This window comes from Mus caroli, unplaced genomic scaffold, assembly GCF_978045245.1.
Source record: "Mus caroli unplaced genomic scaffold, Mus_caroli_1 scaffold_2, whole genome shotgun sequence".
Taxonomy (NCBI): domain Eukaryota; kingdom Metazoa; phylum Chordata; class Mammalia; order Rodentia; family Muridae; genus Mus; species Mus caroli.
The window spans coordinates 17,822,073-17,845,847 of NW_028227257.1; the positions used below are offsets into that span (position 1 = coordinate 17,822,073).

At 40.8% G+C, this 23,775-nt stretch overlaps 1 protein-coding gene across 12 annotated transcripts in view; it reads left to right on the plus strand.

The window, feature by feature from the left end:
* The window catches only part of Ptprt (protein tyrosine phosphatase receptor type T), a 1,119,809-nt gene that overhangs the window by 898,042 nt on the left and 197,992 nt on the right, over nucleotides 1-23,775 (plus strand). For 6 of the 12 annotated variants that reach the window (XM_029473981.2, XM_029473985.2, XM_029473982.2 and 3 more), the window contains exons 13-14: nucleotides 9,767-9,803; nucleotides 23,684-23,740. In XM_029473981.2, the coding sequence (XP_029329841.1) occupies nucleotides 9,767-9,803; nucleotides 23,684-23,740 (94 nt within the window). The remainder of the gene's footprint in view (nucleotides 1-9,766; nucleotides 9,804-23,683; nucleotides 23,741-23,775) is intronic. The other 6 variants (XM_029473984.2, XM_021156879.2, XM_085832570.1 and 3 more) reach the window with 1 other exon arrangement.

Sequence of the window (23,775 nt, forward strand, 5' to 3'; positions counted from 1 at the left end):
TTTTCTTTCTGTCCTGTTGTTATTGTTGTTGTGTCCTTGTTTTCAGGATAATCCAAATCAAAATCAAGAGAAAAGCATCAACATTAAACTAAACGACAGAGTAAAGGAGCCTTTATAGCTCATCTTAGCCAATAATGGCACAATACACATTATTTTTATTAGCATGTAGGAAATATTTGATATTTTCCTCTACTCATTAAATGATTTTTTTTTACTTAACAGTTTTAATGTTCTTTGTCCTACATTTAATATAACTTAGCTAACTTCTCCAGAGCTCAATGCATTCTTTCAATATATAGACTCAGCTTAACTCCCAGTAATCTACTGAATTATTATTATCTATCTAGTTCTTTCTGGCTAATAGGGGTTCCATATATACACATGCCATATGTTCTTGATTATACTTTTGGGCCACATTTTATAAACTCTTGATTTTTCTCGTTATTTCATTTTCATAGTCACTTTTTCTTCAAGTGTTTATTAAGCTTCTCTCTCAGGGTCCTTGTCATTAATCATCCTTCGGGAGGTAATTTTGTGTCATTTTTCCTTCGTTTCCTTTATGAGTTAAGCTAGTTTACTTGGCATTTTCTCCCTCTGATTTCTGTGACATTTCTGCTTTTAACTTGTCTATTTCTAAACCAGAGGGTTTTTTTTTCAAGAATATTCAGTTCATTGTAAAGTGTTGGGTTACTTTTGTTTTCTCTTCTGCCTGTTTGTTTCCTGGTAGGAACACTTCCATCATCTGCATATGGTTGCTTTAGTATTTATTCAGGATTTTATTTTGTAGATTTAAAATGGCTTACTAAATTTATTATTTAAACACTCTGCAATGACATGACAGGGACATATAAGATTCCAAAGATAATGTTTTTATTCTGTGTGTATAATGGATATGGTTGTTCATAAATGTGGAGGTCACAGGACAATTTTCAGGAATCTGTTTTCTTCTTGCACCATGTAGATTTGTAAAATGAAATCATGTTGTCAAGCTTGGTGGCGAGTACCTTTACCCACTGAGAAACCTAGCCAGTCCCTGCAGTATAGATTTACTGAGTGTTTACTTTGTACCATTGGTGTTGAATTTGTATAGTCATTTGTTTACTTTTGAGATCTCTTGCCCTCTGTGATGGCTTGTGTTGACAATCATAGACACATTTCGTTCATATTTATCTCTTATCATGTTGCAAACAAGGACAATGCAGTACTAATAATGTCTGTTTGTTAATTTTGGTGAGATTGTAGATACTGACTGTCTTTATTTTCCTGTATTATTTCTGAAAATGATGCAGAAATATTTGATGTTACATTGTTAATGACTTTTCAACTATTCATAGCCAATAGGAATTTACACTTATTTGGTTATAGGAAGTGATGTAACCAGAAAAGACAATGATAAAATCAATTTTTTAACTTAATAACGGAGTAGCAAGATGATGTGAAGAACTTTAATTAAGACTGTTGGTAGATTATGTTTGGAATAGGCTTGATAGAGTGATTGAGTTAGAATTTTTTTCAAGGTCTGCATATTCAATTGTCAGTATCTCAAGTATACAGCTATGTGAGCCTACTTATCAAGAATAACAGTGCTAGAAACAGCAATGACGGTCACAAAGACTGAATGTTCAAAGACTGTTGATCTAGCAAAGGATAAATATCTACCCAAAGGGGAAGAGTGGGGGTAGGAATGAGGGAAAAAAAACGACAGGTAAGAGCAAACCTGAAATACAGAGTAAGCCAAAGGTCAAGAGTATAAAAGAGGCCAGGGAAAGAGTGATCAGCTGCAGCTAATGATGACAGGTCAAGGAAGACAGGGTTGCAACAGCAGCAATTAAAGATGAACTTGAGCTGCTCTTCCCTGACCTTGATGGGAGCCTCTGACTGAAGGAAGATGCACAGAGAAGGTGAGCCAAAATGGTGGACTCCCCTGAGGAAAAACATTCAAGTGAAGATTTGAGAGTTTAAGCTTGGCTGTATGTTTTCTTAATAGGCTAACCTGAGACTTAGCAGTTTTCTCCCTGAGAGCTAGACTCTGGGTTCTACCTATTGCAAGGAAAAAAGAAAAAAAAAAAAGCATAGCCTGATGCTATCCATGAACACCTCACAAGGTGACATGGATAATGTCCACCACGCACAGTTTGTCAGTACAACCATCCGTCTGTAGCTCAAGATCTTGCTGAGTTCCACCCCAGTGACCAAGTAATCACAGGCACTAGCACACATGCCCAGTAGTAAACCCAATCCAGTATCACTCTGGCTCTCTTACCAACTAAAAGGCATCTGTGAAGGTTTGTATTTTCTCTGCCCAGGGAGTAGCACTATTAGAAGGTGTGGCTTTTTGGAATAGGTGTGGCCTTATTGGAGTAGACGTGTCAGTGTGGGTGTGGGCTTTAAGATCCTCATCCTAGCTTCCTGGAAGTCAGTATTCTAGTAGCAGCCTTCAGATGATGTTATAGAACTCTCAGCTTCAACCATGCCTGCCTGGATGCTGCCATGCTCCCACCTTGATGATAGTGGACTGAACCGCTGAACCTGTAAGAAGAGTTGCTTTGGTCATTGTGTCTGTCCATAACAGTAAAACTCTAAGACTGTGTCCCTTCTGTCTTTCCCTCAAAGGAGTCTCCCTTACTACCACCTAATTATGCTGGGTCTCCCTAAGTTTCTGGAGGCCATGTGCTTCCCTTTGTCCTCTCTGACTTTCTGACTTCTCTGAGATTCCTATGTCAAATCAAAGCAGATTTCTTTTCATTGAAAACCACTTAGCCTGTTTGTTCTCGGCCATCTTTGTGTGATGACTCAAAAAAGCAGATGAATGGCCAAAAGGTGGTTGCATACAGATGCCAAAGAAAAAAGGCCACTTGCTTAAAGGTTATTTTGTATTTCAGTCTAGTTTGCCATCTGCGTAACCTTGGAAAATGTCATTTAATCTTGGCTTCTGAGAGAAAACAAAGGAGGCAGGGATCGTAGTGTTCAAATGTAGTTGAAGAATGGAAAGATATAAAATATATAGAGTTGTGTTTGAAGGGTGGAGTCATTTTTTTTAAAACGTTCATAGCATTTATTTCATGGAGTTGATTCCAACAAAGATGAGCACCAGCTTAAGGACCAGGGCCCTAGAGTTGGGGGAAGCCTGGGCTGAGGGTGCAGTCATCGTTGAACCCAGAAACCCTATGCTACATAATATGGAGTGGCCTAGGTGGTGGTTGCAAGGGATGGAGCTCTTCATCCAGACAGAGTCATGCTGTACATTGTATTCCTAGGGTAAGGGGAGGCTGGATCAGGACCACTGCAGGACTCTGCCTGATCCAACCCATTGCCACTCTTTCATCTTTTGGTTGGTATCCACAACCACCTTCCATCCTCCGTCTCATTTCATTATTACTTTAGTCTGTTCCCTTATCCAATGCTTTTGACATGTTCAAAGTCTAAACTTTACCTTCTTCCTGTTTATATAACTCTCTTGCTTTTAAAGTATAGGGCAAAGTGCTATTTATAGCTCCTACTCACACCATGGCCCAAGTAATTCCTTGTGATCATGGCCTCTCCAGACTTCTCCATGTCTGCACTGAGGTCTTCATTTTCCTACTTCCAATGCTCAGCATATCTGTTCTTGGATCTGGACAACCCTCCTTGACACTTTATATATCTGACTCCCACTTCTCTTCCAAGTGTTCGACTGAATACTCTTTCAAAGCCTTATAGCATCTCCCTTCCTGCCCACAATCCACATTGCTTTCTTTACACCTAACAGCTTTTGCTCCTATTGCTTATGGCTACTTGCACTTGGATATTTTACTTGTGGAGACAGCTGTTTAATGCTTATCCTTACCCCAAGAGTGTTCAGCCTGCAAAGACACAGACCATGTCTATTTTGTTTGTTGTTGTAGCTGTGGTATCCAGAACAAAGCCAGAGACGTAGTGATCATTCAGTAAGTGTCTGTTGAAGAGCTGACTAAGTAATAAAGATAAAGGGATTGGGTAGGTTGCTGGGTCTTGGCTCTTAGAGGAAATGGAGAACATAAGCCAAAGTCACTGGAAAAACTAAGGCAAGACTTCAGGCTGAAGGTCAAGACCTAGCTTACTAACTGAGGAAGTTAGAGAAGACAAAGATTCAAGATAGGGGGCTGGGGAAAACATTTGAAAAGCATGAGGTCAAAGTTAAACCCTCATTATACTGCATCAGGAATCTAATGGGATAATACAATAAGAACTGCATGTATTATCCAATTTCCCAAGGCTTCTCAGTGGGGTGGGGGGTAGAGGTGATGTATCTTAAACTTCTGGCCAATAAACAGAAGGAATGGGCATACTTGGATGCTGATATTTGCACTGATATCTTACATTAGGGGGGGCATCCGACAATTGCAATAAGCTGCTAAAGTATGGAGTAGTATATTATATTATTGAGTAAGTTAGGTTTGGCTTACTAAAAAAGGGCAATTATAGAAAGAATGTAGGCAGTGATGTAACACTGACTTGCATAAGACAAGGTACTAGAGAGTGGGATCAGAATCAAGGAGGTAGAATGCTAGAAAGCAGTAATAGTACAGGGAGCTAAGACTAGATCCAGTGTTTGAGAATGTCCTCAGGATGGTCCAGCTTCTCCACAAATGGAGTCTTTTCCTCTGTCATTTGATTCTGGGAAAGAGCCACAGAGAGAGATGGTGGCTTGCTAGGACTTACCCAGCTCTGGCAGAGCTAGGAGTAGAAGGGAAAGTCTCAACACAGGTACTGAGGTGAGATTGTTATAAATTCAACCCCAAGGTGACATACACCTGTATGACAATTGTCAAGTCTATGGCAGGAAGGAAAGCATGAGTGTTGTTTGAAAGGTGAGGAAAATGATGTGTGCTGCCCTGATACTGATTACAGACCCAGAGCATGTTATAGTGGAGATAGAACAAAAGGTACTATTCCCTCCAGGTACTTACACAGTCTGAGCTCAGAGAAAGAACCTACTTCCTGCTTATTAATCTGATCGGGACTCTGAACATATGCACACTGGCAAGACTGTCCATGTAATAGAATTTACAGTGTCCAGCATGTCTCCTATTTTCTCATTGACAGTCCAATCAACCAGAAGGTCAAGGGAATGATTCAGGGCTTTGTAATTCTTTACCTAATTCTAACCAACAAAGACAAATTGCTTATGGAACTAAAGCTGTCAGGAGCGTAGCAGAAAGTGAACATGTCAGCTTCGTGTTTGTGAAAGTCAGGAAGACAGCATATGTAGACATGCACTCCAGTGTATAGCAAGCAGATTTTGCCAAGTACAGAGTTGAAGGGGTTATGTGAGGAAATGGCTTTGTTTTCGGGCTTGGAACTGTGAAGGGGAAGATGATTCTAGATAAAGTTAGAAAGTCTCAAAGGGAGCCGGAAGAAAGAACCAGGGAGCAAGAATAGGTGATGGAACAAACCCTTGTATCTATCCATGCTTCCCCCACCCCCACATTAATATACACCTCAAGAAATTACCATAGAAGGTGGATTAATCTTTCCTTTTTCAAAAAGGAAGAACTGAGACAGCACCTGGAAGAGACATCTGGGATGTTGGTGACATCTGAGATGTTGGTGACATTGAGTCCTTAGACATGGATGCTGGTCATAAGTGTCCATGAACTTGTTGAAAACTCTGTCAGATTGTATTTAAGATATGTGTTTGAGATGTATCTTTGTGTGTCATATCTAACTAGCACTGCAACAATTAAATTCCCTTCAGGACTTCTCTTTAGGCTTAGAATGACCCATTCATTATAATAACAATAGTGCTTTGCTTATTCATTTAATATTTTCTTGTTAAAAAGTTTGTGTATAGGAATGTTTTGGGGGCTGGTGAGATGGCTCAGTGGGTAAGAGCACCCGACTGCTCTTCCAAAGGTCCAGAGTTCAAATCCCAGCAACCACATGGTGGCTCACAACCATCCGTAATGAGATCTGGTGCCCTCTTCTGGAGTGTCTGAAGACAGCTACAGTGTACTTACATATAATAAATAAATAAATCTTTAAAAAAAAAAAAAAAAGGAATGTTTTGCCTGCACATGTGTATGTGTGCCACATATATGTCTGGTGTGCTCCGGAGTCAGAAGAGAGATCTGGATCCTGTGGACGTGGCATTAAGAACATTGTGAATTTCTATATGGGTGCTGGGAACTTAACCTGGGTCATCTGCAGGGCCAGCAAGTACTTTGAACCACTAAGCCATCACTCCAGCCCCTCCCTTCTTAATATTTTCTGATGCCTATGATTCTATGTAGTTTTGTTCTAGCATTATTCAGTTGTAACGGCTTCCTCATGTTCTGTGTTGACGTGCCACCACTTCCTCTCTCATGCTTTCATAGTTAGATAAACATATTTCTCTTAGTTTTCACTTTGGATCCAACATGTTTAAGCATTAGGCTGTTTTCTGCATTCAATGTTATTTTCTGAGAGTACCCTCTTAGGTAGAAAGATTGTATCTGGGTAAGATCTCTTTAAAGTTAAGATATGTAGACTGAGCCTCCTGCCTGTGTTCACAGATGCAGAGTTGTAGATATGGATGACATTCTTAAGGAACATGAACATCGGTGGGTTTGGTTTCCATGGAGGTTCAGGACAATATCTAGCTTAGACAGCAAAGGATGACTATATTTTCAAATTTCTCCAGCAGTCTTGGCTTCATGCACCCTTCACCCACCGTTACATGTAACTACCATGCATGGAAATGGCAAGTTTTCTTATATAACATTTTCAAAATCTTTTTCCTTTGCACCAATTTGAAGTTGATGAGGCTCTGACTCACATCTTACACCTCTCCCACTCTTCAGTTTCCCAGCAGTGGTCAGCGTGATCCTATCCTTTAGAGGGCTTCAGATCCCTGTGGGTCACACTTTCTCGAACTGTCTCAGGCTCTTTAAACTAATCACAGAACTGAAAAATGACAGGAACTTAAGGACCATCCTCTTTCTTCAAATTTCAGTAGCAAAATATTAGTTTGTTAGCTTTACCGTCATGTACACATCTTTTGGATATCAGTTCTTTTTCAATACATGCCTTTTTGGTCATATTTATTTCTGTCTTCTTGATATATTCCTTAATATATATATATATATATATATATATATTTCAATTTTCATATGTAATCCTAAAAGGAATACTTCAGATATCTGAACCATAATTTGTTGAACTGTTTAACCCATGGTTTTCCATACTATTAAATTTAGTTATTTTTTTACAGTGACATTTTCATAATGAGAAAAGAAACCCTCATTCCAAAGAACAAGTCATGCCAGCCTAACCTTCTTCCTTTAAGAAGCACCTCAGATGAATAGGTTGGGTAAAGGCAGTAGATAGAGGATCCATATCTGCAATGAACTTAACCATCATCTCACACCTCTACCATGTGGAAGTTACAAAGCATGAACACCTGAGCTATTTACAATATCCGAATGGTTAAGCAGTCAGGTGAACCAATAACTAGTTGGTTCAAAGACTCTGATGTACACGTGAATGTCAGTCAGGAGGAGAGCTCAGCATGCATACTCTACTTCTGGCAATCTCCTCATTACTACTGACTAATTATTGGCATAAAATGACAGAAAACTGCTCTCTAATAATGTGTAAGTGATAGAAATGAGATAGGGTGTTATATTCAGAGATTAAAATAGCAATAGTATTAGAATCAGAGCAAGTAAGGCAGAACCCATAGCGATAAATATGATTTTTTTTTTAACTTGGGATGGGAGGCTGGCTGTGCTACTAGATGCTCAATACAAATAACAATACAATAGTTCCATAATGATGTGTGGACAAGGCTTTATAAAGACTGTGTACAAGCTGGGCATGGTGGCACACACCTGTAATCCCAGCACTTGGGAGGCAGAAGCAGGCACATTTCTGAGTTCAAGGCCAGCCTGGTCTACAAAGTGAGTTCCAGGACACCCAGGGCTATACAGAGAAACCCTGTCTCAAAAAACAAAAACAAAAACAAAAACAAAAACACCAAGACTGTGTGTTTCTGTTCTTGCTATTGCTCGCTGAGAGGCATAAAAGGGAAGGTATCCCAGGATGAGTATCAAAGATGGCTCAGAAGACTTGAACTCTAATCTTACAGTGGCTTGTTGATGAAGAACGCTTATGATCTGACCATTATCTTTCAGTATTTCAACCCTTTTCCTCTACAAGCAAGGGCAAACTTTCTGTGCAGCCAGGAGCTAGAGTCAGGACAGAAGGACTTCCTTATAGGGAACTCTATTTGAGCTAAGAAGAGACAAGTTGTTGTATTTCAAGGGTTGTGCATAGGTGGAAAAGATTCTGCCAGCAACCATTTCTTCTTTGCTTCTGGGTATAAGATACAGAAGACTCCATTTCCCTTCCTCAGTGAAAGTGGGTGTGGCCATATTACTAGTTCTAGCTGATGAGACAGGAGTAGAATTAAGAGTGTCACTTCTGATTCAAGGCATTTGGTTGCTAGACTTTCCCTTCTCAGCATGTTTTTCCTTGGGAATAAACATGGATAGAGCAGCCGCCTTGATCTCTCAGAGTAAATATGTCATTTCCATGCCATGTCTCTCTATCCCATCCCTCAGACCCAACTACACACCTATATGGAACTGGTAGTCTGAGTAGAGAATAACACTTTGCTGTTCCTATGAATGGAAGTCTGTGGGGTTTATTGCTGCAATGCAATCTTTGTAACCAGATGGACCTAAATACCTTCAAGACAGAGTAGATCCTATATGAAGCCTTGGGTCCCTGACAGATATTTGGTTTGGTATCTCATACTTTGCCTTCCTTGCGTTTACTTTCTTTGCTACATTGCCTTCAAACTGTAATGTAGCCAGCTAGGATTTCAGCTGGGTACAGGACCTCTGGGAAATGAGTTCCAGGAGAGAAGGCTGAGAAAATTCTACTCATGAGCACATTTTGCTGTAACTCCACAGAATGCCAGCAAGGTCACAGATTTGTGGAACTGGTTCACATGGAAACAGCTAAAAGTTCACTTGGTAAAGATTTTATATACAGACTAACAGACACACAGATACACAGACACACATTCACATGACAACATGACAAACACATATATAGAGGAGACAGAGAAAAAGACAGAGGCTGACACATGCATGTATGTGCACACACACAGCACACACACACATGAGAGAGAGAGAGAGAGAGAGAGAGAGAGAGAGAGAGAGAGAGAGAGAAACATAGAAACAGAGACAGAGACAGATTGAGTTAGTTTTAAAAGACTATAAAACCCATCAAAGATCTCAGGGTCAAAACAACCATTTGGAACATGAACTCATGGTGTGGACATGGAATCATGGTGTGATTCACAACACACATCACATAGACTTGACTCTGGTCACATGTTCCTTCATTCTATACATGTAAATGTGTTGCTACTTACAACAAACTTTCCTAAGGAAGGCTTGGTTTCATCTGCTACCTCACACTTGAGAACAAAGAATGCTGTAAACTCTCAAATAACCACTGAGAAGTGCTTAACTTTCTGGGTGCTAGAATATTTATAAAGTACTTCTGCCTGATGAAAAGGTTGAGGAGGTAGCAGGTACCATGAAACAAACAGAACAACATATGTTCTGAGCCTGAGAGGAAATAGAGAGCTGAAATTAAAAGGTGATCCCAATAGCGGGGGGAAAATGGAAAGGACAAATTTTAAATTATAATTAAATACATATGTATATACACAATTCCCTAAGCATTTTTATATAATAACCCTTATGTAATCAACAATTAATTAAGTGCTGTCTCATTCTTTTTTTCCCCCTAGGAGACAAAAATCAACTGCGTGCGTCTGGCTACAAAAGGTATGTTGACATGTCCTTGTCTGACTATAGCTGTTCTTCAGCAATACAACCATTGCTCCTTGTGACCACACAAGGGAAGTTTAGGAAATCTTTAAAACAAAAGGAAATATTTGTATTTCTTGGGGTCATTTGCATCTACACCATGTATCTCCTAAGAATATGCTGATAGCATAGAGCTTAAAGCATAGTAAGAATGCCAAATTATATATTGGGTGGATGGATAGATGGATCAATGGATGGATAGTACATTAATCAACCAAGTAATGAACGTGAAAATAAAGTACTTTTAAAATATTAATCTGACGTGTGTGTGTGTGTGTGTAGTTCCATTGTATTTGTGTCTATGTTTGTGTTGGTGTTTTCCTTTAAGCTTCTCTATTAGAGCTGTAGCTGTGGTTTTGTACTTTATTCAGTTATTTCATGGTTCTCAAATATGAGGTGATTAGTATTGGCGCCTTTAAAACAAGAGAGCAGACAACACTACATTGTTATGTCCTCTGCATTCCAACACTTATCCCCCAAACATGAAGGCAGCATTGTTCAGGCTCATCACTTTTGTTCTCCTAATTATAATTGAATTGCCTGGCTCTTTCAGTTGGTACATGTTTCTGTTTATTACCTTAAAAAAAAAAAAAAACAAAATCAATGAATGGTTTGTTATCATTTAACCTATTACAAGGTTGAATGGTTAGAAATCAGGTTTATCTTTTTCTTACAGAATTGATATTTTCAACAAGAACTTCCCCCACCAATACACATGAACAAAATTGGCTTTGTTCTCTGCATTTATTCACAGCATACATAATTTCACAGTTTACTTCCAAGGGTGTAAAATTTATAAATATAAACATACATATTATCGTAGCTATAATAGACAAAGGCAATGACTGGAGTTTGTATATGTATGTGTATGCATGTGAATGTGTATACATGTGTACAAGCAAAGGAGTCGCATACATTTGGGTAGAAGGGGAGATACAGTGAGTGAGTGAGTGAATGAGTGAGTGAGTAAATGAGTAACTGAGTGGGTGAGCGAGTGGATATAAAGACAGACATGGAGAAGCAACAGACAGGAATGGGCTAGAAAACATAACTAGCAAAGCATGCTCTTTGAACATGACCTCTTAGAGTGTTTCTAAATTCTAAAGAATTCAACTGCACATATAGGCACCAAAGGGATGGTACAGGAAACAATGGAGCATTGGGACTGTTGGTGATAAGAGGTCACCAAAGCTGTTATGTCCCTAACTTGTTCCCTCTGAGGAACTCAAGTGACTGTGGAAAGAGATAAAATAGTCTTCCTGAGGCTTGGGGATTGATGATCTGCAGATAGAAGTGACACAAATCACAGACCTTACAGGCTTTGTCACTGAAGAAAACAGATAATGTAGAAGGAAGGACATCATCAATTGGGTGGCACTGGGGCTCTAGACAGCAATCAGGAAGCTGGTATCTGCAGCATCCCTCTTAAATAGGCAGCCAGAGAAGAAAGAGAAAACACAGAGAAAATGCCTTCTCCAGAGTAATAATGTCCCATGGCTTCCAGATACCCTTCACTTTAAACAGGGAAGAGGCCGAGATGATTGCTGTTCTTGCTGTGGCTTCTAAGGACACAATAAGACACAGATCCCTCCAAAGAGTAGTTTACTAGGTCCATTTCACCAGAGAACTGGGAACACGAGACTTGAGAAGCAACAGGTATATGTAAGGGTAATGGGATGATGTATAAGGCTGTGCTTTCCTGCCAGCCTCAGGACCATAGTTCTCAGGAGTATAGAGTGCTACTGTACTGGCTTCTCCGAAGACATGTTGCTAGTCAGATGGAGAGTGGTAAGGATATTATAAGAACCAGAACAAGCATGCAGTGTATTTCTCCATAGTGTAACTGTGTCTTCTCCTGTGTGACCTTAGGTTAAAGGCTTCCTTTAGTTGAGTATTTGCACAGGTAAAGTGTGAGTGTGTGAAATAGTAGTTGTGCAAGGATGAGTGCGTGAACTCCCAGCTGACTAAGCCCAGACAGTAGTCTTAAAGGCATTTCAGCATCAGCATCCTGCTTCTGTACTAGACTGAGACTCAACACTTCCTCCCCAAACATAGACTCCATTATCACCTGGGAAAACTACCTATCACTGAGAAACAACCTATCATTGTTCAGGCAGCCATCCCTTATCAACACAGCCTCAGAGAAGGAGTCTTGAGAAATACAGCACTAAGGTTGAAGGAAGGAGATTCATGGTTGATTGGTGTCCACTCCATATCCGTCGCTGCACTTGAAATATCCCAGAGTCAACCAAAAGCAAATGCTGCCTGAATACATGTATTTCCCATAAGGCTTTGAAATGAAGGGTAGATACATGAGTTATTCCTTTTTTTACTACCTAGATCAAATTTCTTCTAGGTAGGATTTTTTTCTGTTAATATTTTTTTAGCAGGAAAAAAATTTGATCTTAGGCATCTTACAGCCATCAACATTATAAAGTCCCCAGAATATGTCATCACTCTCTAAGTATCTCCATCCTTCTGCCATCCCGGTATCTTCCTTGGGGACTGCTGACAGATGCACCATGGCTGGAGAGAGAACACATGACCAACACTCTGGTGATAAAGTAACCTGCTGCGGTCTTGGTCCTGACCTTGGGCTCTCTAGCTGTTGTCCACAGTCAGCTGTGTGAAGCCCACAGAGGCAGACAATTACCCTGTGTTTCAGCCATAAGTACTCATTTGGAGTCATTCTGAATTGACCTTAAAACCATTACCTTTTTTGTTATATACTCACTGGCTCTAATGTGTGTCTCCTTGTGATCTCTGGAAGCAAAGCCTGAGGCAAGGATTTAGAGATATGTTCTAGTGATCTGTTCAGGGAGGTCTCTCAAAAGAAATCTGTAACTGGTTAAAAAAAAATAGTAATGGGATAGGATAAGCAAGAATCTTTTTTCAGGAAGTATCAAAGTAAGGCTGGATCTACAGTGAATACACATTTCTCTGCAGTTGTCTTGGTTCGTAGTAAGAAGACCTTGTAGTCTTCATTAGACTCTGGCTCCTCCCTACCAGTCTCTCTGATAGTTACAGAAATGACACTGGTTGACTTAGACTAGATGCCAGAGAACATTCTGGTTGTAAACTCTTGGTCACATCCTGATGCTGCACAAACCTGAAATGAGAAACTGGGTGCCAAGCCAAGATCCTCTTCCTACTATCTCTACCACCCTCAGGTTGCGGGATAGCAGAATGCTACTAGAGTTGTCCCAAGTGTGATAGATTCCAGAACATTTCCAATTCCTTTGCAGACCACAATCCAGACCTGACGATAGACCTGCTTCGAACTGTGGAGAGAAAAACAGGAATAATGTGTAAATAAGCATTGGTTTTGTTTTGAAAAGAAAAAAAAAAGACTTTAAAAAGGAAGGTAATAAACCAAGAAACAAAAATGATCAATTTAAATTCAAGTTCTTGAGAAGGGCTGTCACATGCTATCTGAGCAAGAGACAGTCATTGCAATCAGGAAACCACAGGATGCCTTCACTGGGTCTATACCAGAACAAGGCCATCAATAATCGGACATGGGTGGAGGAGGATGGTGGGGCAGCTAACATTCACTGCAGAACTATTTGTTGCTATTGAGAAGTTAAGAGGGAGGGGATCCATTGCCTTCAATTGTGTAGCCTCTGGTGACCCACTAGGCTCCAATGGACAGTTCTAATCCAGTGAACATTCAGGTGACCCTGGCAAAACTAAATGGTCACAAGATCAACTGAAATTTCATGAGTCTTGGAAAGAAACTGTTCCAAAAGGGGGCTTGAGATGAGAGGGAGACAAGGGAGGAAAGAATAAGTTAGTACCCAGAATGCATTTCACGTGTGTGAAATAGCCAATGGGATAACTTAATTTTTTAAGTTGTTGGCTTTCTGAGAGAGTATGTGGGAACTTGGAATACAATACTTAGTACTCAGAAGGGCTGAAATTCAAATAAGAGAGAAAACAACAATTATCACAGAGGAAGAAGCAGCCTTTATTGTAAAGAACAGTCCTACCTGTAGCTGCTGAAGATGTCCAAATACTGAAGGCACACCCTTTGGGTTAGGGCAGAGGAGGCCACGTACAAAAGAATCTCTGAGCATGGTGTTCAGTTGCAGAAGTGTAAAAGACACTTCGTCTTTCAGAATCTGACATTTAGCCATCCAAAGGCCCTGACCTAGTGACTCTCCTGGGCCTTCTTTGTATCCTCTGAGCCTTGCTACTTTCTCTTCGCCACCATCTTTTCTTTCCAGCATTATATGAGCCCTGACTCCCCTTGAGCCTCCTTCAGGCTTCTCCTCTCTTACCCACTGCACCCCAAAACGTAGTCTTTGTTCAATTAATTTTTAGAATCATGTTTGTCTGTTTGTTTATTTGTTTTGTTGTATGTAGGGTAGAACTAACATGTCACAGAACATGTATCAAGATCAGAAGGCTACTTGCAGGACTTTATTCTCTTCATCTACCCTATGGCTCTAGGGATCAAACTCAAATTTTTGGACTTAAAAACAAATAGTCAAAGGACAAAGCAAAATCCCTTTGCCTACTGAGTCTTCCTAGCCCTTTTTTTTTAAACTTCATTCATTCATTCATTCATTTGTATGTGAGGGGTGTACACATATATTCACACATGTGTGGGGAATGTATATATGCATGGTACATGTATAAGAGTCAAAGAACAACTTAATTGTCAAGTACTTTTCACCTATTGTTTGAGGCAAGAGCTCTCATTGGCCAGAAACTTTTTCATAGAGGCCAGTAATTGTCTCTTACACTTCTGTCTCACAAGAATCTAGGGATCTACCTGTCTCCCTCTTCTACATCACCAAGACTGGGATTACATTGCACACCAATGGACAGAACTTTTCATCATAGGTTGTAGGAATCCCAACTCATGGCTTCACGCTTGCAAGGAAGAGATAGTGCTTGAGTACCTCTTTTTAAACTCTTGAACTATATGAATTTCCTCCAACCACAGAGCCTTTCTTTCATAATGAACCACCATATGTATCTGGCCATCATAAGTATCAGCTCAATATACAGACATTTTAAGTTGCAATATGAATCTTACTTGCTAAAGAAGACCATCCTTACCACAAAATAACATACATACCACTTTGGTTGTGGTACTCATCTCAGCTGATAAGCATGTATATGATTAATATTTACCATCCTGCTGGATGCCAAGTGACATAAGTGTCTATTTTGATGATCACTGTGTTTCCAGATCTTAGCACACACTAATACTCGGTAAAAATTGTTGAAAAGATATGCAGATGGATGGATGGATGGATGGATGGATGGATGGATGGATGGATGGACAGATGGTGCTTTGTTGGGGTCAGTAGACAGATGGATAGATAGGGACTTCCATGAATGAATGGATCATTCATAGATAGATGAGTAGACAGAGAGCTCCTAAGTTATTATTCTTCCAAGCCCACTTTTTAAAAAGTGTAGACTGTGCTCTCAGAGGCTAGAGTAAGGTAAAATAGGGGGACAAATTCGTTATCTATGATCCCCACTAGCAAAAACAAACAAACAAACAAACAAAACACAGGTTGGTCTTTACTTTTGCTTCATGTGGACAAGAATTTCACTACTCCTTCAGGAAGTTCCTTCTACTTTTGGACACACCATTTGCCAGGAGTTCCTCTCACTTTTGGACACTTTTGACTTCTTATAATGCCTGCTAACCAGTCCTCAAAGCCACATAGTCCTGTCTAGCTTTCCTCCTTTTAGAAATAGAATTGACTTCCTCAGACCTGTTCTCCCAATTTCTTGCTCAAATAGGGTCAACAGACCCATACTTGTCCATCTTCCAGTCTTCCAGCAGTAGATTGTAACCACTCCAGATGCCAGCAAGCAGCAACACTCCTGCCATTGGCACCAGCCTTTGGGAGCATGCAGCTGCCTCTGCAGACTCCTGCTGGGTGTGCAGGAATGGCAGTTAGAAAAATCAGCTTTGATTTGATTTGCAAACTGAGCTGAGTCATTGAGACAAAATAAATCTGGAAACCCATAGAGCCATTTGCAGAGTTGCTTTGCAGAAGACAGCCACAGTTTTAATCTAGTAAACATTCTAACGATCCCATTAAAGTGCCCCCCTTGGAGGAGGTGCTGAAAGGGAAGCTTCAGAATAATGAAGCATGAGATCTGGGACCAGTGTCACCAACAGCTCTGTCTTGCCCATTAGGAATGGTCTAAAACTATTGTCCAACAACAACAGGCAAGAGGCATGGGCAATGGCCTTTTGTAAATCTGCTATCTTTTTGCAAGTCTAAGCCTGAAGTGAGTTATGTCATTCCACATTTCTTTCTTCTCTCTCCATAATGGATCCACACTGCTATCGGAACTGACAGCTACGATAAATGGCTCTTGTTTAGAGAGACACCTCCATTTTGCAGATGCTAAGTCTGGGACCCAGTGATATGTTCATAGCTTCTTTATACACAGAAGAGCAAGTCACGTGTAGTACAAGAAGCCAAGAGAAATGTAAAAAAAATAATATTTTTGGGGTAGGAAATTGCCAGCCACACTGGTCCAATTCTACTTGAAAGGTTCTCTTAGGTGCTGCATCCTGGAGACGTTTTCTTGAAATCATGAGAATCAGAGACACCTGGTTTCAAAAGTTTGCTTGAAATCGTGAGAATCAGATATATCTGATATCCCGTCTCCAAGCTGTTACTTGACAAAGGACAAGTAATTTATCTCAGAGGCTACTACATCATTTTTAAAGCAGGTTTCATTAATTCTTTCTATTGTTCTTTCATCCAAGCATATGATGAATTATAAACAAGGAACTTCCATCCTTCCTTTGACTACACAGGTCTTTACTAGAGCTGCAATCCTATATAGATCTTGGGTCTCTCTAGAAGGCCACAGACCAGACTAGTAATTTCTCATATCTGACCTGTGTTAGATGGACTCAGATTAAAAGCATAGTGGAGAAACTGAAAGGGTGCAGGCATGATACTGCCCTTAGTCTCTAGCACTTGATATCAAAAGATCACGTGCTTAGATAAAGATCTTACACAGAAATTTGAGAGAGAGAGAGAGAGAGAGAGAGAGAGAGATCTTCATTCTTCATGTCTAGAATTTTCCTCATCTATTTATTAGCATTTGGCATGGGACTGTTCCTTTCTTCTAACTTGCCCAGTAGTATCGGAGGAGACCCCAGAACACAGCACTCCCAATATGGTGGGCTGAACAGAGACATGATGGAGTATCAGTTGTAAGAGGGAAATCTGAAGTCATATAGCACAGTAAGAAAGTCTTGACTGTTGTTCAGTCTTTAAACTCTTTCAGACTGCATAGGAAGGAGCTGAAGGTGTGAGTTTGGGGGTTGGAGGCACAGCACTGCTGTTCTTCCCTAACTGAAACTCAGGGTAAATATTTCTGGGCTTGGGCTTGTATAATAAAACAAAGTCTCCTTGACCTTTACTACTCTTTACCCTATTTCCAGCTAGATCCTAAAATGCCAGATGGAATAATACAGCTTTTCCTGAGGGGTGTGCAAGAAGATGAAAGATTACATCACAAAGAACACCATAAAATAACCTAAAGGTCTTGAAAAACCCCAACCCTTTCCTTAATATTTGTCTTGATGCAACAACTGGCATATTTCTCTGATCTTTCCTCTTTCTCTCCAGACTAGCTCAAATAGCATCCTTCCATGCACACCTTCTTTATATCCCACTCAAGAAGGCAAAGGCTGGTACAGCAGAAACCCAGGTAAACAAAAGCTAGCACTGATTCTTGTCCTCTGAGCACAAACCGGTGGAGTTTTAACCAATTCCGCTCAACTAGAAGAAAGAATTATCTGGTGCAGACCTGAGATACCATGGTTGACTTTAGCTCAAAAATGTGCTTCCAAAGGACTTCTGTCTCTCTTAAAGGCAGAAGGAGGAAATTTAGACTTAAGGTTGGGGAAATTTTTTGAGTAGGCTAGAGATACAGGTTAGAAATAAAGAGAATTTAAGCCTTATCAGTGGGCTTTCAAATGGGGAAACGAAGGTCTTCAAAAACCAAGCCAACGCCTGTTCACCTCATAGAACCAGTGGCAGATCAAAGAAACCATTCTACACAAAATTTAGCTTAGTGAGCCTGTGAGTTTATTACAATAACCAACTCAAGTATGGGTGACTCAAAAGCAGCTGCATCACTAAGAAGCTTTCCTCAAGCATGGATGATAACTCATGAGAGCTCTGCCCCTGGAGCTGACTCTATGGTGCTGGTCAGAATCCCCTCCCCCAGCAAGTGTTACATCTCTTATAACCTTGGAGGGGGTCCCTATGAATCTCATCTCAGGAGCTTCCTGAGGTCTATAATTTTTGTTTTCTTGTTAAGTGATAACTAGTCTCCCGGTAGGAGGACAAGACTCAATCAGAGGAATTAGCTCCACAACAGCCAGTTGTAGGACTGTTTGTGTAGATGTGTGGTGATGCCAGGCTCTAATATGATGATAGAACTAAAGTATGTCACTCAGCAGGTGATGAATAAATATTGGCCACTGCCATTGTCTCTACTCAAGAACTTGTGTAGGCTCAGAAGTATAACAAGCATAAAGTCTCCAGGAACACTCCTTAGAGCTGACTCCATATCACTATTGAATTTTGTTCCTATCATGCACTAAGATAATACATGGACCACTGGTAGGATTTCTTGTTGTCTTCTATTTGCTAACCTTTCCCCATACCTGTTTTCTACTAAAGATTGATAAGTCGTTCTGTTAGTTTGTTAGTTTGTTCCCTAGTTGTAACAGGCTTTGTATCTCTTCTGGGGTATTTAAGTTAAGACCTGAAATCTGGAGCAGAAAATATGGTGGCTCCAGGAACTCTCAGCTCTCTTCACTTCATACTAAAGCTAAGAAATTAGCTTATCTTCAAGCTTGTCTGCTTCAGGGCCTTCGTCCTGGCAGTATCTCTCTACACTTGACATTCATTGCTTTTCAAGAAAAGAAAAAGTTAGAGGCATTCCACATTCTGGCCTCCTATTTTTTTTACTTGCTCACAAATTGTCATCCATGGTTGCTTATGCACATAAATGCACCAAGCAGATCCTTTGCAAAGAGATACGAGTCTCAAACCCTCCAGTTATAAACCACCACATGGGGAAATTAGGTGATGGAGGAGAAAGGAAGATGTTTCCACCTCTTCTTCAAATGGGTTAGTCAGGATAAGATAAGCTTTGTTGCAATAACAAATTATAACCAAAGATCAGTAGCTTAATACCATAAATGCTTGAGTCTTATGTTTCTTTGTGTGTTTTGCTATGTCATCTAGAGCATAGTTGATCACTGCAGGTGACTAGACACCCCATAGGTAGTAACCTTGATCTTCAATATCTCACTTAGACATGACTGACTAATGTTTTCACTCCACGCCCTTGATAAGAACTACTACCTGATACAGCCTAACTTCAAGGTGACTTAGTCTCTTCTATACATCTCAGAAGTAAGCAGGACTGGTGAGCAGTATTATTTCTGGTTCTATGTACATCTCCTATTTCCATTTCCTTACTGAGATCCGTAAGCCACACCTCTCTTCTCCTTCTCCACTCACAGGAAAAGTACCTTTTTGTCCCTGTGCTCTTATCCTTTCTAGAAGACCTTTCCTGCAGAGCTGTATCCCTGGAGGGCAAAGTGAGGGGTCTCCTCTGGGCCCTGTCAGCTAAATTAAGGCATGTTCTGTTTTCCTTTAAAAAAGTTTTGTGAGATACCCATTGTTACTTCCACTATTTGGGTAAAGAGGCTGACTTAGAAGTAGATGTAATTTTCCAAGTGACACAGCTGGTAAATGGAAAATACGGAGCCAGGGTTTTATGTACACAGTTAGCTTGTATTATTTGTGTATTAAGTAAAATTTCATATTGTTATGTGGCCCTGTATTCTCTAGAGGTTACTAAGTTCTTTTTTGGGTTTGTATAGCATTAGATTCTAGGCAGGAAAAGAGACTTAACTGATCTGAATCTCAATTCCAGTATGCATAGACTGATAATACCAATGCCACTTATTTCCCTGACCTAATATAAGAACATAACCCAGTAGTGCATACCAAATGCTCTGTGTAGCTCCCAGCATGTAATAAACACTCAGCAAATAGTGGGCACCAGGAGAGCTAAGAAACACACACCAATATACTGAAAGACAACTAAGATGAAGATGATCCCACCATGCCCTTGGAGCAAGAAGGGAAATTCAAAATAAACAAACAAGCAAGCAAACAAACAAAAAACATAGAACAAGCTTTCTCAGTGTGTATTATAACCAAAAATCAGTAGCTTAATACCATAAATGCTTGGGTCTTTTGTTTCTTTGTTTTGCTATGTCATCTAGAGCATAGTTGATCACTGCAGGGGAATAGACACCCCATAGGTAGTAACCTTGACCTTCAATATCTCACTTAGACATGACTGATGGACACAAAACCAAGCTTGGAAACAGGAGAGGAGATCATCACAGTGAATGGTCTTGGGTTGGCAAGGTTTTAAGTCAAAGAAGTAGATAGGCAGATCATCAGAGGAATGGTGCTCATGTACCATGTTAGGGATGGTTAGGAGCAGTCCTGGGGTGGAGAAAAAGCACTAGGGTGGGACAGCTGCCTCAGCATTAAACAAGCCTTCTTGCTCTCTGAGTCCCAGCACCCATATCAGGTGGCCTACGACCACCTTCAGTGACAGAGCCAAGGGGATGTGAGGCCTCTGGCCTCCAAGGGCACCTGTACTTGTGCACACAGACCTCCCATATAAACAAGTAATTTAAAATAGCAAAAATAATTTAAAAAAAAGAAAAGAAAAAGAAAGAAACAGGAGTATCATGCAAAGCCACTTAGCCTTAAAGCCTTGTGGTGGTTCTCTCTCTCTCTCTCTCTCTCTCTCTCTCTCTCTCTCTCTCTCTCTCTCTCTCTCTCTCTCCCTCCCTCCCTCCCTCCCTGCCCCCTCCCCCTCCCTGCCCCCTCCCCCTCCCTCTTTCCCCCATCTCTTAAGACAGTGAGAGTGCCAGCTGGGAGTGCTTAAGCAGACCCCTTTTATAGTAGAGTACCCTAGATGCAGCCTAGACAGTGGATGGAGAAGATGGACTGAGGCAGGAGCCAGGCTTCAGAAAGAACCATTAGGAGTTTGCTGAAGGAGGCTATGTAGGAGTATGGGTCATGTCTCTCCCCAGCCTTTTGTTTCTTTTACTGAATGTGAGGTCATCAGAGCCTTGTCTTACCTGCCTCTTGGGTCTGGGAAGAAAACAGACTCATAGAAAGCAGTCACTTAGAACAGAGGTTAGCAAACTTTCCTATAACGGGTGAAGTAGTGAGTATTTTCAATTTTGTAGGCCTCAAGGTATTTCTCATACTTACTAGCTTTGTCACCAAAACACACACAAAAAAAGCAATCGTAGAGATACTTACAAGTACATTTATATTAAAATAAAACTCTGGGGAGGAAAGATTTGAGTGTATATAATGATATAGTGTTCATATATGTTATGGTTTTATCTCTTTCCTGGAATAAAAACACTCTGGCCCAAAGCAAGTAGGGGCAGAGATTTGTCTCAGCTTATAGATTACAGTTCATCATGGTGGAAAGCCAAAGCAGGAACTTGAAGCAGAAATCATGGAAGAAATTCTGCTTGCTAGCAGGCTCACAGGTTCATGCTTATCCACCATTCTGATATAGCCCAAGACCACTTGCCTAAAGATGGCACTGCCCACAGTGGGCTGAGCCTCCTTCATCTAAGCAATCAAGACACTCCACCCCCCAACACACAGAGAGACATGCTTGTAGCCTGTTCTAATCGGAACAGTCCCTCAGTTGAGACTCCTTTCTCAGCTGCCATGCCAAAGTTGACCGTTAAAGCTAACTAGAACACCATAGCATCAAATATTAATCATGTTTTCTTAACCATTGAAAAAAAGTCTAAGAGTCATTCTTATTTTATACCTACACAAGAAATAGCATAGATGCCAGACTTGGCTCACAAACTGACCACTGACTTAGCAAGTGTTTTGAAAAGGACAAAAATGTCATTCTTTCAAGAAGGAGAGTCATGATCACTGTGCATAGGTCGTTAACTTTTATACTTGTCCATTGTTGGTCAAGCTTGACCCTTGTTTCACTTTTGAAATGATGTATTTTCTGTTTATCATTTGGTCAGAGACATTCCATCACTCTCAATATTCTGCATAAGGATCTTATGCAGTTTTGCTGATAAATGACTGGGGAACATTGTCATCTGTCACTAAGGGTGTAACACTTGCTGGGATTTTGTGTCACTTTATTTAGAAACTTGGAGGGACATTAAAGATAGACAAACTGGGCTTTAAATACAGCCTCTGCTAGTTACTGTTTTTGTGACCTTGAACAACTTGTAAAAATTCTGAGTCACCATTTATTCATTAATTCATTCTTTTACACAAGAAATATTCATTGAGTACCTACTATATGCCAGGTGCAACAGAAGGCCACAGAAATGTATCAGTCAATGGGACAGATCATCTACCATCAAGGAGACTACACAGTTAAGGAGAAGGCATCCACTCACCATGCAGGGGCTATTGCGATGAGAAGGGAATGTTAGGATGTTGTGAAAAGACAGAGGATGCGCATCTTCCCCTTGAGAGAAGTTCCAAACCAATTCTTGAAAGGTTAGCAGTTATCTGCCAGGGAAAGCAGCAAGAAGGAATACATGCCATTCAAATGACTGTTCCAGTATCTTAGTTAAGGTTTTACTGCTGTGAACAGACACCATGACCAAAGCAACTCTTATAAGGACATTTAATTGGGGCTGGCTTACAGGTTCAGTGGTTCAATCCCTTATCATCAAGGTAGGAACATGACAGTATCCAGGCAGGCATGGTACAGGAGGTTCTACATCTTCATCTGAAGGCTGGTAGCAGAGTAATGGCTTCCAGACATCGAGGATGAGGGTCGGAAAGCCCACACCCACAGTGACACACCTACTCCAATAAGGCCACACCTACTCCAACAGGGCCACACCTTCTACTGGTGCCACTCCCTGGGCCAAGCATGTACAAACCATAACACCCAGGCATGCTCTATAGACAAGACAGCAGGGGCTGTTCATCATGGGAACAGGGTTATATGCTGGTATCAGAGCAGAGAAGAAGATGGAAAGGAGTGAATCAGGCAAGGAAAGATATGAACTCATTGAGATGGTCTGTGACCATCAAGGGGTTTGAGGTTTACTTTTGAGGACAGTGAGAGTGATAGTGTGTTTCGCTCAAATGTCAGGAACTTGGTGGGAGGAAAGTAAGAACAGAGATGGTGGGCCCACATGAGGCTGTGTAGATGGGTGGCTGGAGAAAGTGCCAATGAGACAGGAGAGAGGAGGAAATCTGGAAGAGCTTGTCTGGAGTAGAATCAGTAAGAGCTGGTAACCAGTGATAAATGGGAAGCTAGGTAGAAGAAGGGTAGAAGGTATGCACCCTGACTACTAGGGGTGAAAGGTAGTCACCCAGGTTTCTACAAAGAGAAGCTGTTTGGGTGGTGTAACCATTTACAAAGAAAAGAAAGACTGAGGGTGATGCAGTTTGACTGGGGAAGTGACAGGCCCATTTGTAATACCACCGACCTTTCTGGTTGTCCTATGTCTTAGGAACACTGTACTCGAGGTACTTGGCAGAAGACTTGGCATGTCATGGGTGCTTGATAAATGGTGACACTTACTCTTTTTTCATTTATAAAAATCTATTTCAGCCTCAGTTTTGGTAAATTGTGGTGTTCTCTCATTCAGTGCGAGCTCTTTAGAGCCACAAGAGTTATGGCCTTGCTCATTGTACCACACGTTTTCATGTGTGTTTCTTTCTCTCCTTCTCTTCTGCATGCTGCCTGGGGATTGGCTTCCTTGTGGTCAGCACCAATGGGCAGCGCCCAGGTGACCCCGGGGACTCCACTCTGCCTCCTCACCACAGGTGATCATCAGAGCCCTGGGCAAGAGGGAGGGGAC